General features: G+C 41.9%; 1 protein-coding gene and 1 pseudogene across 8 annotated transcripts in view; one reads left to right on the top strand and one right to left on the bottom strand.

The window, feature by feature from the left end:
• MATCAP2 (microtubule associated tyrosine carboxypeptidase 2) overlaps positions 1-17922 on the bottom strand; it is a 34230-nt gene that overhangs the window by 6952 nt on the left and 9356 nt on the right. For 6 of the 8 annotated variants that reach the window (XM_039862756.1, XM_039862754.1, XM_039862759.1 and 3 more), the window contains 3 exons: positions 3811-3954; positions 3062-3194; positions 2234-2539 (listed from right to left, as the gene is read on the bottom strand). In XM_039862756.1, coding sequence (XP_039718690.1) covers positions 2234-2539; positions 3062-3194; positions 3811-3954 — 583 coding nt within the window. Of the gene's footprint in view, positions 1-2233; positions 2540-3061; positions 3195-3810; positions 3955-9969; positions 10143-17922 lie in introns of all 8 variants that reach the window. The other 2 variants (XM_039862760.1, XM_039862761.1) reach the window with 2 other exon arrangements.
• Positions 1080-1198, top strand: LOC120602501 (uncharacterized; annotated as a pseudogene).

Raw genomic sequence — 17922 nt, forward strand, 5'->3', positions numbered from 1 at the left:
ATCACTCTTCTTTTTATACATTTGAAATTTTCAGCAATAAAATTTTTTTTAAAGTATGTGAAAAAAAAAAAAAAGGACTAGTCTAAAAATGACGTGTGTCCATGGGTGTCAAGGGCAGCACGGAAGCTCCGTGCATCTAGAACACAGACGAGCAGATGTGAAGAGAAGGGGCGGGGCAGACGCACTCGTGACCTGAAGCAGCCTGGAGGGGGGCTGCACACAGGAAAGATGGGGACACGTGTTCCTCCTCCCTGCTCCCTGTCTCGCCTGGTCCTGGCTCCCAGGCACGTGCTCCCAGACACCTCCACCACAGGGATAAACTGTTACAGGGCGCTGGGCGGGCGACATAACCCTCACAGACTGGGGCAGGTATTTCGAAGCTCTACATAAATAGGTTTAAATACATTTAGAAGAAAATTTGTTAATATATTGAATTACTCTTAAAGACAAGTGATTCTTAAATGAGCATCCCCTAATTCCTAGCCTTTTTCAAAGGCATTTTTGTATTGCCTGATATAATCTACTTATTTTGTAAAAACAAAAAAAACAAAAACTTTGGGGGCAATCTGAAGTATTAAAGCTGCTGACAACAGCTTTTACCGTTTCTATCAGAACAGCATGTGAACTTAGAGACGGACTGCTTGTGAAGATCAGCATGCGGTGTGCCTGTACTCCTTACCTCCGTTTTCTTTAGACAAATCATAAAAACGATAATAAAAAAGGGCCAGAAATCCCTAGTGAAATTAATAGATTCAGGCGAGGATCACAGATGGATTCTAAAACCATCAGATGAAATGCTGGGAAACAGGATATCTGCACAGTATCTATCACCTCACAGATCACTTAATTACAATGGGGAAAAGGAAAATGTCCTTTGACAAGGGACGGTGCTCACAATCCCCACCTTAAAAGGATGGAAGTTAGCATCTCCTGTGGTGAGAAGGCTCGTACAATATCACTTATGTAATGTCCTTGTTAAAAACATTTCCCTGAATCTAATCATGAGGGAACAAACACATCCAGATTGTAGACATTCTACAAGAGCAGTGGCCTGGACTTTTTAAAAAAGTCAGTATCTACTCTATGGCCATGCCACTCTGAACAAGCCTGATCCCGTCTGATCTCGGAAGCTAAGCAGGGTCGTGCCTGGTTAGTACTTGGATGGGAGACCACCTGGGAAGACCAGGTACTGTAGGTGTTGGGAAAAAAAAAAGGGGGATTGTAAGCTGACAAGGTCCTTGCAATCTGTGAGGTCAACCAAGGGTTGCCTCACCTAAAAAATAATTTAAAAAACAAACAAACAAAAAAAACAGTATCCTGACAAAAAAGGTGAAGAAGACTGCTCCATATTAAAAGAGGCTAAAGAAACACAGCCACCAAAAGTAGTGCATAAACCCTGACTGGATCTAGATTTTTTTACACAGGTATAAAGGAAATTTTTGGAACGGCTGGGGAAATCGAAATACTATGTGTGTATTAGCTGACATTGCTGAACTAAAGCTCACTTTCTTAAGTGTGACAATGATACTGTATTAGGTAGATGCATGCTCAAATTTTCAGAAATGAAATGTCAAGTGTACAAATTACTTTCTAAAAGCCACAGGAAGTGAAAAGACAACCGACAGAAGTAGAGAAAATATTTGTAAATGATATATCTAGATCTGCATCTAGAATGTACAAAGAATTCTTACAACTCAAAATGAAAAACAAAACAAGAGTTGAGAAAGATGAGCAACCGGAACCCTCACACGCTGCCGGTGGGAATGTGAAACGCTGCAGTCACTTTGGAAAACAGTTTGGGTACCAGTTTTTTTTTTGGTGTGATGAAAACATTCTAGAATTAGGTAGCAGTGATGGGTGCACAACTATGAATACTCCACAAACCTGTTCATTGTAAATGGGTGAATTCTATGTCACGTGAATTAGAGCACAATAAAGGTATTTTTAAACTCAGAGAGAGAAAGAAAAAAATGGCAAAATGTTAACAACTGGCGAATCTATAGGAAGGGCGTATGAGTGTTCATTCCATCATTATTCCCATATTTCTGTGGGTTTAACATTTTTCAAAATGAGATAGGAAAAAAATAAAGCTAATGAACGTGGCTTGGGAAAAGCAACGCTGACCTCAAGTAACAAAGGTTTACTTTCTCATAGGTGAGTGAATTCTCTGATTGGTGGATTAGGACGTAACCCACCCAGTGGGCCAGAAAACTTGCAGCCGAGAGACGCCCACCTGGCTGGGAGGTGTCGGTCCATCCTCTCTTGGCGCGTACGCAGTAATCCCATCTGGTACCGGGGTCCTTGACGAACTTTCCAATGTCTCTGAAGAGTTCGCAGAAAGACATCTGGCTGGCTCGATAGACAGTGTAGTAGAGGAGGGCAGCCCTCCACAAAAAAGGGTCTTTTCGAAACAGGACGCTGTGAAGACTTGCCAGCCCTTCCTCTGTGGGATTGTTTGGCTTCAGCTCGTGCTTTTTACGGCCAGTCCAGCTGTTCCACGGCTGCTGAAGGTTGTTAATACCACGAAAATAATGAGTGCCTAAGGAGAAGAAGGGCACGTGGAAAACAAGAAATGCCATTCTCCCAAAAGAGCCTGCCGACAGTTCCAAAACCAAATCGATGCACTCCTACAGAGCGAAACAAAGCAGGAGCTGACCTGACTCTGAAGCCTTTCGGTGTGAAGGCGCACCTGCCTGCAGGAGGCACACAGGTCTCAGCAGGGGAGGTATAACTTTTATTGCAATTTATTTTTTTAAATAGAATCAAAGACTTGATATCTGAAAAGAATCTCAGAGATCACTTGATTCAATTCCTTCAGTTTAAGGCCAGGAAACTCAAATCCCCAGGGGTAAATGACTTTCTAAGCTTAACACAGCTACACATTGCCCTAAAATATAACTTGAAACAAGACATTAATCATCCAAGCTTTAGTTTAAGTGAAACCTAACAACTTCGTTACTTTTTGCCAGATACTCTAAGAAAACTCCCCTTATAAAAGGACGTTTCTTTGACGCTAACCTCTGAGGTGAGGAACGAACAGATGGGGAGGGGCTGGCCCTACCTATTTCGTGCCTCAGCATCCCCTCCAGCCAGTGCTCCCGTGCAGTGGAGACGTTGATGGTCAGCGTCGGGCAGCCATTAACTACCGTCATCGAAGCTCGGGAAAGGAGGTCCTCCGTGAGGTGAACGACAATCTACAGAGCAACAGGAGAAACCACGCACAGGTAAAACAAAATGCAAAGGCAGAGGGGAAAAGGCTTTCACAGAAAACAATGGATCCGTAATGAACACCTTTTCTTTCATTTACACCACCGTGAATCTCCTAGAAACCAAGCAGATGAAATGCAGGGCCAGTCTCTGCTGACCCTTCCAATTTTGAGCCTTTGGGAACTTAGAAGCTTTACGGTAATGGAAGGAAAGGAGCCGACGCTGAGGGAGACACGGAGGACGGGAGCTGCGCCTCCGCTGCGCTCGCACATACAGTCTCCGGGCCAAAATGATGCAAAGGGACACGCAGGAGCCAGAGCCCATTCACTACTGGGCCGGTTCTCATTTCGAGACTGAATACTAGGGTAAATCTCTTCGTGAACAATTTTCGTACAATAATTCATATAACACCACAAGGCATGCAGAAATGGTAGTAAGGAAAAAACAACGATGCAACAGAAAACTACTGGTATTTAGTGAGACATCTGGAATGACTAATGAGCTAAATACGGATGGGAAAACAAAACCTGTAGCAAAAACCGCGTGGCACTGACTGGGCTAAAACGCCGAGATCAGCCGCCCGGGCTCGCTCACGATCCGTACCTCACCCATGCAGCCTTCTTTCACCATGTACCTCCTGACGTGACTCCAGATGCGCGTTTTAGATAGCAGGCTGCCCCCGGTGGCCTGTTCGAATTTTTCATAACTTCCATATTTCTGTAAAGTCAGTTCCATAATATTGATGGACTGTAAAAGAAACAGATAATGAAAGTGAACAGCTTCCAGGTACTTGGAGGCGAGAGCGAAGCCCGCTGCGTCCTTGCTCATCGGGACCTGTTTGTGGTTACTGGTTTCCGAAGGACACTGCAACCGAGGCGCCACATCTTCCTAATCCTCAACAGCGGTCACTCGTTTTCACAAGTGTGCACAAAACTTGCGTGGTCACAGGTACCGTTCTCCTTCCTGCGTTTCTAACACAAGCAGGGCTAAGGACTGCGTATGCCGAAGACATCTGACTGGCAGAGCAGTTAAGGCAGAGGCACCCCGGCTTCTCTAAGACCCTTCGATGGTTTAGCAGGACTAGCAGTGGAAGGTACGTCACAAGACCGTAATTACCATCTGGATAAAGAAAACCATACTCCCTCCCCCACCACCAATTTTTTAGGACACACACAAGCATCGACCGTTCTTCTGTGACAGTCCGACAAAGTGTGACGTTGCCCTGGGCCACTCTGTGGTAGAAAACATCATCTCAACATTACTAATGACGGCCGGGGCAGGGCACCATCTATTTTTCCTTCTTCGTAAATTTTCGCATAAAAAGAATATGAAAGTGGAGATCTTTTTCTCTAAACACAAATATGCAGAAAACTAAAAAAAAAAACAAAAAACTGATAATGAATCACAGATGATCAGTATCTATGAGAAAACCACAAGAAATAAAAACAAAAGGAAGAAAAATGTTCTCCAAAGGTCTTTTGGGGAAGAAACTAGAAAATTCGAATATATCTTATATGAATTGTGAAATAAGCTAGAAAGTTCGGATATACGTTATGTAAATTTACAGTTCCTGAAATGCTGTCAGATGGATAGAGATTGAAAGTACGAGCTCTAAATCAGACTGCCTGAGGTGACATCCTAGTTCTGCCACCTTCTAGTTGTGTGACCATGTGCAAGTCACCGGATTTGTTACTAAGCCTTCTTATTTGTAAATGAGTAAAAAAATAATGTCTACTTCATGTTTTTGTTGAGAAAATTTAGTCGACCTTTGTAAAGCATAGTCCGAGACATAACAGTCAGTATACAATTATTATATCATCATGTTATCACTCTATAAATACCATCACTGTAGATAACATGTCCAACACCAAAACTAAAGAAAAGCTCACATATTACAAGTTATAATTCAACATATATATCTCTTTTGGAAAAATATATATTATCAGTACACTAGGCATATATTTTAAAGTTATCATAACAAGAAATGGCTTCAAAAGGCTTTCCTGGCTTCAGTTCCCAAAAATGTTATTGAAAACTTTGCTATTCAAAGTGCAGTCCAAAGGCGCCGGCATCTCGTGAAGCTACAGAAATTTAACTCCCCCATGCCTACTGAATCAAAATCTGCATTTTAACAAGATCACCAGGTGACTCATGTGCACAGTGGAGTGAGAAGGGTCTCTGGGAATGGGAATAGAGCACAAATACCCCAGAGACCAATTTATTTATATGACAAATAGAATAATTAAAAGAACAAATGAGCACATAATTAAAAACCCATTTTATCAGATTAGCAAAGGTGTTTTGCATACACCAATCTAATAGTCACTAGTCATCAATATATCAGAGCGAAAAGAACGTGAGAAATCTTCTTCCAGAAGAAACAGAATTGGTACCCTCTATATCGGACTGATATTTAGACCTAAAAAAAGTTAAAGAAATTTTTTATTATAACCTGTGCTTCTAGGTTTTTAGAAGGATGTACTTAATCTCAGATAAAATTAACTCTTCTAGCACATGCTTACTCAGTGGGAAGACGTGGCTATCAGGTCAGGACAGTCACGCGCTGCCTAAGGATGGGGATATCTCTGAGAGACTAGGATAGAGACACGCAAACCCGGGTGGCACAGCCTGCTGCTACACTTTCATACGACTGGCAGTTTGTTTCCTGTTGTGACAGTACAGCTGTTTACACCAGCATCACTGCAAACACTCGTTAGTGTGATGTGCTCATGACGATGGCTACACCACTAGATGGCTATGATGTCACCCGATGATGGGAAGTTCTCACTATAATTTTATGGGACGCCGTCTGACATGTGCTCCGTTGTTGACTGAAACGTTGTTAATGTAGCACGTGACAATTAGTTTTTCTTAATTCTTAATTTTCTTAATTAAGAAAAATGTAAATACAGGTGTTCCTTGTTATCATCAATAAATGGTAGAAGGTTATTAAGTATTCATAAGTACTCATACTCATAATAGGAAATAATAATTTAGAAATTTATACTGAAAAAGTACCCTATACATGTAAGAATGCTTACCTTGACAGTTTATCAACATTTAGGAAAAATTTATACCTAATGAACTAATTATTAGATCCACCAAAAAAATGAATAAAAGTAGTGGGTGTTTTTAAGGGGGTATAATTTTTCGTAAAAATTATGCACACAATATACGTAATCAGATATAATAGCTATCACTTCCTTCAATTCATCTTGATTTGACGAGGCTCCATCATGATGCAACACTACCGGGGAGCTACATCAACGTTCCCAAAAGCTTATCTTAATATTACGTCATGCTCAATCTTCTTTAACATGTGTATCCTGTTGTCATCTCTACTGGGTTCTTACCAGGTTTTCGGCTGGTCCAACCATGACAGACTTGCCAGTGATCACAGTGCTCTCTAGGATCCTTCACTGACCTCAAGAAATAACTTCCCAACCATCTGCACTAAAACAGCCCCCAGTACAGAGAGAGACAGTAGCTGGATGGGTCAGGAAGTTCAAGCTTCAAGAGCACAGGAGAGGAAACTGTACTCTACCCTTCTAGGTTCTCTCGGCTGGTCTACTAATTAAATTGACATGAGACAGATTAACAAGAGAACATAACCGAATTTAATTACTTATGTACATACAGGAACACCACATGTATGAGCCCCCGCACACGAGGTTCGGAGACAGAAGAGGAAAATGCGGTACACGCAACATCTTAAGCTGAGGGATGAGGTAATTCATCCTGGAGATTTAGAGGGGAAGAGGGTCATTTGCAGAATGATAAGAAGAGCAGATGTTCAGTAATTAGATGTTTGCCCTGCCACACAGATTTTTTTACTACATTGTGAATTAATACATTCTCTCCGCTCATAGTCATTTCTGAATCCTTCCTCTTTAAAAAAGGATATTTTAAAGTTTTACATATCTTACAGGCATCAAAACAAATTGATTTTCAGAGAGCTCAAACCTAGAGCAAAGAGGAAACAAATGCAAAATGAACAACTGCTGTGCACGAAGGAACTGGTCCTCTCTTCCGATCTGGATGCCATTTCTAACGCTACACAGACCAGCGTCACAGCATTGCCACCCCACGATCCTAAAGCATTCTTATTCTCCTCTGTTAAAACCAGACACGTAATCAAATTCTCTTCAACAAATGGTGCTGGGACAATTAGATAGCCACATATAAAAGAATAAAGTTGGACCCCTATATCATATTCAAAAATTAACGCAAAATGGATCAAAGATCTAAATATAAAAGCTAAAGCTACAAAACACTTAAAAGAAAGCACAGGCATAAGTCTTCATGACCTTTGACTGGGCAATGGTTTCTTAGATATGACACCAAAAGTGCAAACAACAACAAAATAGGTTAAGATGGACTTCATCAAAATTAAAAATTTTTGTGTTTCAAAGGATACCATCAAGAAAGTAAAAAGATAACCCACAGAATGGGAGAAAATGTTTGCAAATTTCATATCTGGTAAAGGACTTATATCTAGAATATATCAAGAACATCTACACCTCAAGAATAAAAACGCAAATAACCCAATTAAAAAATGGGCAAAAGATCTGAATAAGTAGTTCTCCAAATAAGACAGACAAATGGCCAAAAAGCACATGAAAAGATGCTCGACATCATCTGTCATCAGTGAAATGCAAATCAAAACCACAGTAAGATAACACTTCACATCACTAGGACAGCTATAAGCACAAAAATAAAACGAGAGCTGAGGAGGACATGGAGAACCTGGAACCCTCACGCACTGCCAGTGGGAATGTGAGACGGTATGGTCACTTTGGAAAAGTCCCCCTCGAAAGGTTAAACATACAGAGTTCCCACATGACCCACTGCTCGAAGATCTACCATATGGCCCACTACTAGGTGTATACCCAAGATAATTGAAAATATATGTCCACACAAAAATTTGTATACCCATGCTCACAGCATTATTCACAACGGCCAACCCAAATGTCTCTCAACTGAAGAATATGTGTAATATATCCACACACTGAGTATCATTCAATAATAAAAAGTACTGATACATGGCATGACATAGATAACATGGATGAATCTTGAAACCTATGCTAAGTAAAAGAAGCTAGTCACAAAGGACCACATAAATGTATGATCCATTTATCTGAAATGTCTAGAATAGGCAAATCCATAGAAAAAGAAAAAGTAGACCCTAGGGCTGGGAGGATGGTGGGAAATGGTGAGTCATTTCTAATGGGTCTAGGGTTTTTGAGGGGGTGATGAAATGTCCTTGAATTTGACAGTGGTGATGGCTGAGTAATTCCAAATATATTACAAATCACTGAACTGTACACTTTAGATGGGTGAACTGTATGGTGTGTGAATTATCTTAGTAAAGCTGTTATTAAAAAAAGAAATAGTAATATAGCACTATGTAACATTTAAACCACTAATCCAGAAAATGAAAAAATCTCTATACAAAACATTCAGCATCGTCTTGGATGATAAAACAAACTTTCCGTAAAATCTCAACATTGTGTTGAATGATCTGCTGCTGTTTTACTCGCTGGTTCTGTTCACTGTTTAGCATTGTGGAAATCTGACCATCGATCACGAGCCACTTCCACAGTCATGTGCTAAAAACTATCTTCCTTCTCAACTGCAGCTTTCAATCAGTGAAAAACTGTATCCAGCAGGGACACTGATATGATGTAAGTCAGTGACTGCGAGGTCTTAAGCATGTCATTTTACCTTTCTCGGACTTAGTTTCTTCACTGGCAAAATGGAGATGAAAATCTTTGTCCTACTTACCTTACGGGGTTGTTTTCAGGACAAAATTAGATATAGAGACAGAGAGAAAAAGAGGAGGGAGGGGGAGAGAGACTGTGAATGGGCTGTGTAATCTATTTCCCAGATAACTGTGTACAGTATTTAAATTTTAGCAGAAGAATGCTGGGTTTTAATTACAGAATTTAAGGTAACTGGTTTGACCTCCATCCAATCACAACCCTTCCTTCATTCCTCCCCTTTTTAGTGAATTATAATATCTGTAACTCCCTCCTCCCCCAAAATACTGAATAACCCCTAGGAGATCACACAGTCATTTTCTTTAAGCCAGCGTTTTCCAAACTCTTTCTTATGGCAAAGTGGCTGACAAGACATGTATCGTCAGAAGCACATACAAAGCAAAGCAAGTGAAAACCAGAGTTCCTGGCTGGACAGACACCAGGAGACTCATTTATTTAGTGCCAGGAGCTGTGCAAAATTCTGGGGACAGCTGAAGTAAATAAAATACACTTTATCAAAGAGGTCAGACTAGCAATGAAGACACAAAAAGAAAAATAAGCAGGACAGCAGCATGATAAATGCTATGGTAGGCTGTTTGCACAAGACGCTGCAGGTGTATAGACTTGACTCTGGCAGTGCAAGCGAGAGCTGGATGGTGGAAAGTGAAAGCCTGTCAGCCATGCTAAAGATTTTGGGTTTATCCTGAATTATGAGGAGCCCTTAAGTTTTTCAGGAAGGGAAGTGACGTGATCAGATTTTTATCTTAGAAAGACACAGCAGTGTGGAGAGCAGGGGAGACTGAAGCAAAAATGCTTTTGCCAGTAATTCATTTTTCTATACAACAGACTGCAGACTATGACTAGATTATAATAAAAGGGAAAGTATTTCAAAAAATTATATTACACATATGCAGAACTGAGGAAATAGACCTGAGACACCGAGTCTGCCTTCAGTGAAGGAACAAGTGAGTGAAACACACAGTAGGACAAGTAAAGATGTCACCTTCAGCCTTCTCGCCCCCATCCACACACACCCTTCGCCCCTTCTGCATGTTTGTGTCCTCAGGCTGGGGGACAGTCTGGATGTACACAATGGTGAGTGGGAAACGAGAGGGTAACTGCTACCAGGACAAGCATTTAAAAACGGCTTAGTACTGCAGAGTCTTCCTGCATCACCTACAAGAAAAAAACAGATATTCAAGCTATTTTGTAAGAGAGACCCTGTGAAGATAAGAACCTGAGAAGATGCTTAGGCAAGTTTTCAAAGGCAAGTCAACAGAAGTGCTGTTTCAATGAGTCATCAAGGTCATACCTTCTTCCAAGGACACACAATCTGATGGGGCGTTTCCAACTGACTGTAAGAAAATCTTCCTTGCTATTAGGTTGGGAAACGACCCCACTTCTCCAATCTAATATACGAAATGACTCTGGAACATACTAAACTCGAAATCTCTTTTAAAAAATCTTACTACTTTATGGTATCTGTGAAAGTTTTGCAGTTTGCTAAACAAAATTGTGTTACCTGGAAAAAGATGTAATTTAAAGAAGGCTTGCTTTTCCTGCCCTTTACTGTTTGGACAACCTGAGGTCTACCAAGATAAAACACCTTCAAATGCTAGCACACCTAAAACTTAGCCTCAAAGAAATTCTATGTCACGACACCCTGCTATTAGTGAAGGAATCTGATTTCCAATTAAGTTGTTTCTATCAAAAACAAAAAAATGAATGGTCTTGCTTTAAAATATGTGATTTTTATGTATTTATTACGTTTTAATATTTAATACAACAATGAATCACCTATTCCATTTCTATTATAAACTCTAAAAGCAAGGCACTATTTTCAGAGGACCATATTTAAAAGTCTTTATGTTATGCTAATCATTGATCCCCCAAAAACCAGTTTATTTGTAACAGATCTGGTGAGTCAGAGGCGGCAAACTGGTAAACCCATGGGGTGAACGTGGCCCACAAACAGGTTTTCATTGGTCTAGACAGGCTTTGTTTGTTTAACTGAGTTAGCCATCAACATTTACAAACTGGAAGACTTCATATAGAATTCAGTATCCACCTTTCTCTTGAAAATCATGAAGATATAACGCTAGACCCCAATTATAGCTCACATAAAATAACTGCTGTCTGGTTTCTGGTCTGCTACCGTGCTCAGCCAGCTCTCTGTAGTGCCTTACGATCCCTGCCCAGGTCCCTTTAGGCATCGGAGTTTGTGGCCCTTGAGACACTCTAACTATATAGTTTACCGACTAGGAAAACAAAAATCAGAATTTATTTCCTAACATCGTGAAATCAGTCCACCTCGGTCCTCACTTTGACTACGTGAATGCTATCAGTGACGCAGTGCTGTGCCACAGGCTGCTGTGTGTTATGTCGCCCGGGGCAGGAAGGAAAGCTGCTGTCCAAGTCAGAGGCCTTTCCCTTTCTCTACCCAAGCGCCTCTGAGATTTTACAATAACCCGACTGAGTCACTCCCGATAGTATGGGAGCGTGAACTTGCATTAACGTTAATAACGAAAATTTTAGGATGCTATACTTACACAAGCAGAACAGTTTCACTCCCGTCAAGCAGACATAGAATATATTAATATCAAGTAATATTCTAATTCTTAAATAATATGTTGTGATAGAAATGGCTTTTTTGAGAGACATCGAACACCTTTTAGAAAATGAACTGTTTCCTGCAGCTTTCTTTCTCAACTCCCACAACTCTTCTGTTTTGCTTATGGACAGATCTTTTGATGAAAAATCAAGAATATGTCACTCTTAATGTTTTATTAAGACGATAAGCTGGTATTCTGTAAAATTATGACTTTGTGCTCTCAGTCTCCGACCGGTCGGAACCCTCGCCTTTCAGCCATGACTACTCTGCATCCCAGAAGGTTCCTCGTCGATGCTTTTCCCCTCAAGATGCTGCAGGGCCCTCCCTGACAGCAGCCAGTTTTAGAAATGAATGATGTTAACATGTAATCTCCTGAGAGAGCTGTTCACGTAAGCAGCTGCTTTTTGCTGATAACACCTTCGTACTAAGTGTCAGTTTGTTAGACTGGGGACAGCAGACAGGGTGCCATAGCTGTGAGAAGACGAGATGCCCCTCCCCATCTATTTGGAAAGTATCCATTTTACTTGAACATAAGCAATTTACATTTTTCTAAATTAGAATAAAGATTCATTATGAAGCATGATGTAGAATTCACATGATTTTAAGATAAACAGATCTGCTCCCCCTACCTGTGAAAAGCACTGTCCTGAGCTGTCAAGATAAAGAACTGCGCTGTGATGGTGAAATTGTTCATTAGGTTTTTGTGCTTAGAGAAACAAATTTCACTTATTTGGAAAATTAATTTTAACAAACCAAACTATTTGCCACTTATGCTGCCTTAATAAAGCACTGTTATCTGAAGTAAAAGAATTTTCAGTTGACACGGCTGGCAGAAACTGAGCTTTTCTGTGCTTGACGTTTGGAAGAGCTAAACGTTTCATAAAACAAATGATACAACCAGATATAATGTGACATGAAGCAGAATCTTGATTAGCCACAATATTTTGGGGCCAGAAACTTGAGATGTGTGTGATCCTACAAAGATCATTCAGTCTAATTCCCTCAAGATACATGTATTGTGTGTGTGTGTGTGTGTGTGCGTGTATAGATATATACAGATATAGATACAGATATAGATATATATCTATATCTGTATATATCTATATATATCTCCATCCATACATAAGAACAATGAAGCCGACAGTACAATATTTACATAAGCATATAGAATCGTTGCAAAAATAAAAATATACTCATTCTGCACCACAGTGTGCAAGTCCATACGAACACTGCTCAGCGCTCAATCCGCCATCCTTCCTAACTGCACCTATTCCCCCAGAGGTTCCGATGCCAGATGCCTGGAACCAAAGCAAAGGTTCAGAAAGCTTTCTTCTTACAGAGCCAGGAGTCCACATTGTGGTTAGGTCTTTTGGGGAGCCCCATTTTTGCTTTTTTCAAATATTTAGTTCACAGACAAGGAGTTCAACTTTGACCTTGTACTCTTCCTAAGGCACTAATCAATTCAGTGGCTTATTTCCACTTAGATGTTTGATTTAAACATCCTTCCTTCTACAATCTCCTTTTCATGCCACTATGTGTGGCCTTTTCTATTACTGCATTTACTACTTACTGCTGACCCTAGTGGATTACTCATGGCTGATGTGGCATTGTCACAGCAGGAGAGCAAGGTGGCTGCCTTGATGACAACTATTCAATAGGGAGGGAGCAGGGAATAAACTTTCCATTGTACCTAATCCATATAAATGTTTCCTTCCATTAATATGAGTGATCAAAACTGGAGTATATTTGCAAATAACAATTATTTTGAAAAATATAAAGTCTTAGGACTAGGATAACACTGGATATTATATACTACTTTATTGTAGAAGGAATTTTTCAAAGCTATTTTCAGCTATTTTGTTTCATTTGAAGATACTTAATTTTAACTCTCTTGTCAATTCTGGATTATGTGAAACAGGAAACAGGTGAAATGCAATGGTGAGGACAGTGGTAAACAGAGAAGAGGTACATATTGTGGGAGCTGTAATGAAAGGGATGTTTCTGCCTGGTTCACTGGCACAGTCAGAGGGGCATGAAGAGAAAAATCAGCCAGCTATAACATTGCGGTTAGGTCTTTTGGGGAGCCCCATTTTTGCTTTTTTCAAATATTTAGTTCATAGACAAGGAGTTCAACTTTCACCTTGTACTCTTCCTAAGGCACTAATTAACATTGTACTATGAGTTGAGATCAAAACTATAACTGAAAAAGATGGGTGCCGTGACAGGAAGAAGGTTAATACTGTTGTCTTAAAGCTTCCAAAAAACTGTAACTAATAGTCACTATTTCATAGGTGTCTTACAGAAAGACAAAAACAGTCTTCTGAGTCCCTGTGACTGACTCCTCACTAGCAAAGTGAGAGGATCTTTTGGTCTAGTGCTTTTCAGGTGGAGAGTGGCACTAGGGTCAGGAAAGCCAGGTCAAAAGCCCTCGGGAAGCAGTGGGATGCTGGGGCCCGGGCATGCCGACTTGCGAGAGCTCGCTGAATGTGTATGACTTGCAAGCCAGGAGAGGCTACAGTGCTTGGAACTGGTCACGGTGGAAGTATTCACATTGACATCATGGAAACTGAGGGCTGGTTTGCTGCCAGACCATGGTGTGGAAGAAACGGGGTGTTTGGGACAGACTCCTGGCTCTGTAACCTACTGTACACATAGTGACCTCAGCAAAGTTACTTCACCTGTCTAGGTCAGTTTTTTCAACTGGTCATACCGCAACCACTGCTCCTCACGCGAGGGACCAAAGATGACGACAGGTGTGAAGCACTCGGCACACGGAGTAATGAGCAAATATCGATGCTAGCAGTGATTTGTCACACACTGATATGACTTTGTCCTTACATTTTAAAGCAATTTTAATGGAATAACAGAGCAGCAAGGGTCTTACAAAAAAAGTGTCAACAACTTCATAACAAATAGAAGTATATGGAAAACAAGTATAATTTTTTTCTTCAAGCTTTCCCAGCTACTCTCAATGAAAAATTTCTACTAACTTGGCATACACTTAATTTACTCGACCTTCTATACAAATATCATGCAACTAAAAAGTGTTAGAAGTATTAGGATGCCAAAGAAGAATCTCATGTTCATGGTAAACCTAATCCATTCTGTCAACATAGAACCCAGGCTCGATTTGTCAGAGGCACCCCAACAACGGCCCTCTAGGGAGCTATGTGAAGCCAGACCTATCTCTGATCAGGAATCTCAAACTGACAGTGTATACAGCCCACGGGGATGTTTTATTTGGACAGTGCAGAGTTTTTCTTCTTTTTCTGAAACCTGAATGTAAATGCCTTTAAGGGATCAACTTAAACCCATCACTCCCCAATTCTTATCTCCAGTAAAGTATGGAGAAAACCAGAAACGAGCTTCCAAGAGTCTTTTCCCAGTGAAGTCACACGGCACACAAGTCACTTACCCAGCAACTGAGCTGTAAAACGAGTTGTCTGCCAAGGAGCCTTGTTACAGACCCAGCGCCCAGGGTGATTACTGGGGCCTAGCCACATGCGCACCCCTACTATACCTAGCAGACTCCAAAACTCCAGACTCTCAAAAGAAAAAGAGGTATCCAACATCAAACGTGCTGTTTGCAGTTTAGGCAAAGCGAGCTACTCTCATCACTGAGGGAAAGTTTTATTTCAGTGTAGGGAACTGTGCACCAGTCGAGTTCCAGATGCCAGGCAAGGGTTAATCTTGCAAGCTGGGCTTTCCAAGGACAGCAGCTCAGGCCTCTCTGTTAAAATTCCTTTTGCCAGAGGGTACCCAACACCCCAAAGCCTGCCTCCTCTCATACAAAAGCTCCCCATTTACCAACCACTAAGGATCCCCATTGCTCCAGTTTTATTAAATAAGAAAATAATTCAAGCTTTATCTTATCTAGCCAAACAAAAGCTGACTTATTTTCCTAATGTTATTAAATGTCGCTCCACCAATCGGAACTCCCAGTTAGCAGGAGCTAGCCAGGATCGACACTGAGGTATGAGTTCAGCCAGAGGCTGAAAACCGGCCACAGAAGCTGTCCACTGGCTTCACCACGTTAATATATAATTTCCATGTGACTGCTGGAGACACTGAAGTTCAAGGGCTCCCATGACTGACCTGAAGACGCTTCTCACCTCTCACTTCCAATCTGTTCAGCAATGTGCTGGGTCTAAGGCCACCTGGAGCTGATATCTGGGTTCCCCGGGGATGCTCAGCCACCTGGCAGCGGGGACCGAAAGTGCCCTGACGGCCAGTTTGCTGCTCAAGGGCACCACCGAGGCCCCACTTCTGACTCCCTGACCCCAGCGGCTCTTACTACCTCTCATCCAGGTCCCTTCTCCTCAGCACCAGGGGCACTGAGCTCTTTCCTGCAGAGGCCCACAGCCGCAGAAAAGAGACACTTTCAAACTCTGTCACGTTTAAGCACACCCGGGGTGGCGGAGCTGAGGGCCACCACAGTGGCCGGCAAGAGGCCGAGCAGGGTTTGGCAGGCTCTCTCAGGAGATATATTCGGGCCCTGCGGCCCAGGCGAGATGCCATGAGCCACCTCAAAGGCTGAGTGCCTCCTGCGGAACCTCTTGCCTGACCAGGAAAATTGTCTTGGAGCTGCCTGAAGAGACAGGGTAACCAATGGGGGACACCAGAGCCTGGGCGCTGCCTGGGTCTCACTGGGGTAGACTGATCTGTGCCTGGGGAGCTCAGCACATTGTGCCTGTCTGTGCACTGGAGGGACCGCCGGCCTCAGACGGGTCGGGATGCCATGGCTTGGAGACTGAAGGCTGGGGGCGGATGGCAAGGCCTTGATGGAGGCTACAGACCAGGGGCTCCCTGGACATCCTGGCCCCTTTCTGCAGTGCGTTCCTGAATCCTGAGACTGGCCCTGGAGCTGCTGCTTTAGCGTCACAGCTGGAGAAGGGGTGGATGTGACATCATGACACAATCCACTGAGATGCTGAATAGGAATTTAAGCATATTTTATGGAGGCCTTTGTTCTGATAAATCTCCTTTATTTGATCAAAGTGGTCTGAACAGTATATTTGGCATTTGCTGAGAGCATTCACTCAAGTGGTGGCATCTGAAGTACAAGCCGGCTAGGACTGCTGGTGCGATTTAGAAGTCTCGAGCAACCCAAATATAGGTTTTTATCTCAAGTTAGAACTGGGCTAAAATACAGATTGTACAGCCACAGGCAAAGCAGTGTCAATGCTCGACCTGAGGGGCTGCTGATGCTTCCTAACTGCCTCAGGTAAATGAGACATTCGTTAATCTAATGGTCGGACTTGGTGTAGGACTCCAAATTAAAGAATATCCGTGAATAAATCTCAGCCATCTTGCGGGGAGGGGCAAACAGCATTTTTATAATTATCCTAACTTATAAATGAAAGCCCTGTTTGATCAACTGCAATTTCCACAACAACAACAAAATCACAAAATGACTGCCAAAATAGGAAGAAAAACAATAGCCGACTTTTAAATTAACGCTTAGCACAATCTCAATACATTTAAATAAAAAGTGATTGCTCATTAGAAAACAGACACAGCAGAAAAGGTTTCTCCTAACAAAGGAAAAGAAATAGCTATATTAAAATTACTTTAATCTTAAAAATAAACTTTACGTAATGGCTTCAAAAGACTGGTCAGATTCCATGACATTTATAACAACAAAATCTTCTGGCCACAAATCCAAAGAACTGGGTTGTAGTAAAAATGCTAAAATAGGGCACGCACCACAGGCCAGTGGAACCACGCAGTGCTGCCCAGCCTCCCAGCAGACGTTCCTCTGTGACAGAGCCAGGCCGAACCCGATGCGTTATGAATGCCCGTACAAAGTTAACTTAGCCAAATGCAGTCTGCCTTTATGACCTCAACACCATGCCGGGCAGGTGAGCATCGGCCAATTTCTCCTCAAACACGTCAGTGAATTCTGAAGTTTATCAGGCCCCAAAGCACACAGAACTGTGTGTTGTGTGTCTAAACTGAGCAATCCAGAAATTGCTGCTTACATCATTCACATCATGATTTGCTAGTCTTGAAGATCATTTTTAAAACTTCATTGTTTTCTTCTTTAAATGAGTTTCTAAATATTTATGTGATGATTAACAATTTTGGTAAAGCACTAAAATGTTCGTGGGCAAGTATCGAGGGTAGGTCTCCAAGCGCCTCTGGGAGTCTAAGCAAGCTGGGACTGTAACAGGACAGGGAGAACCGGAGGTTGCCCGCTCCCTCTACAGCATTCAGTGTCAAACAGAAAATGCAGTGCGGCCGGCCACACGTGTCTGTGGGCTGCCTAACGGGCCACATGTTGGTAACTCCCAAATGAACGCTTGGAACCAGAATCTGAAGCTTTTTTCCTAGTACAGTGTCTTC

Source organism: Pteropus medius, unplaced genomic scaffold (genome assembly GCF_902729225.1).
Source record: "Pteropus medius unplaced genomic scaffold, Ma_sr-lr_union100, whole genome shotgun sequence".
NCBI lineage: Eukaryota > Metazoa > Chordata > Mammalia > Chiroptera > Pteropodidae > Pteropus > Pteropus medius.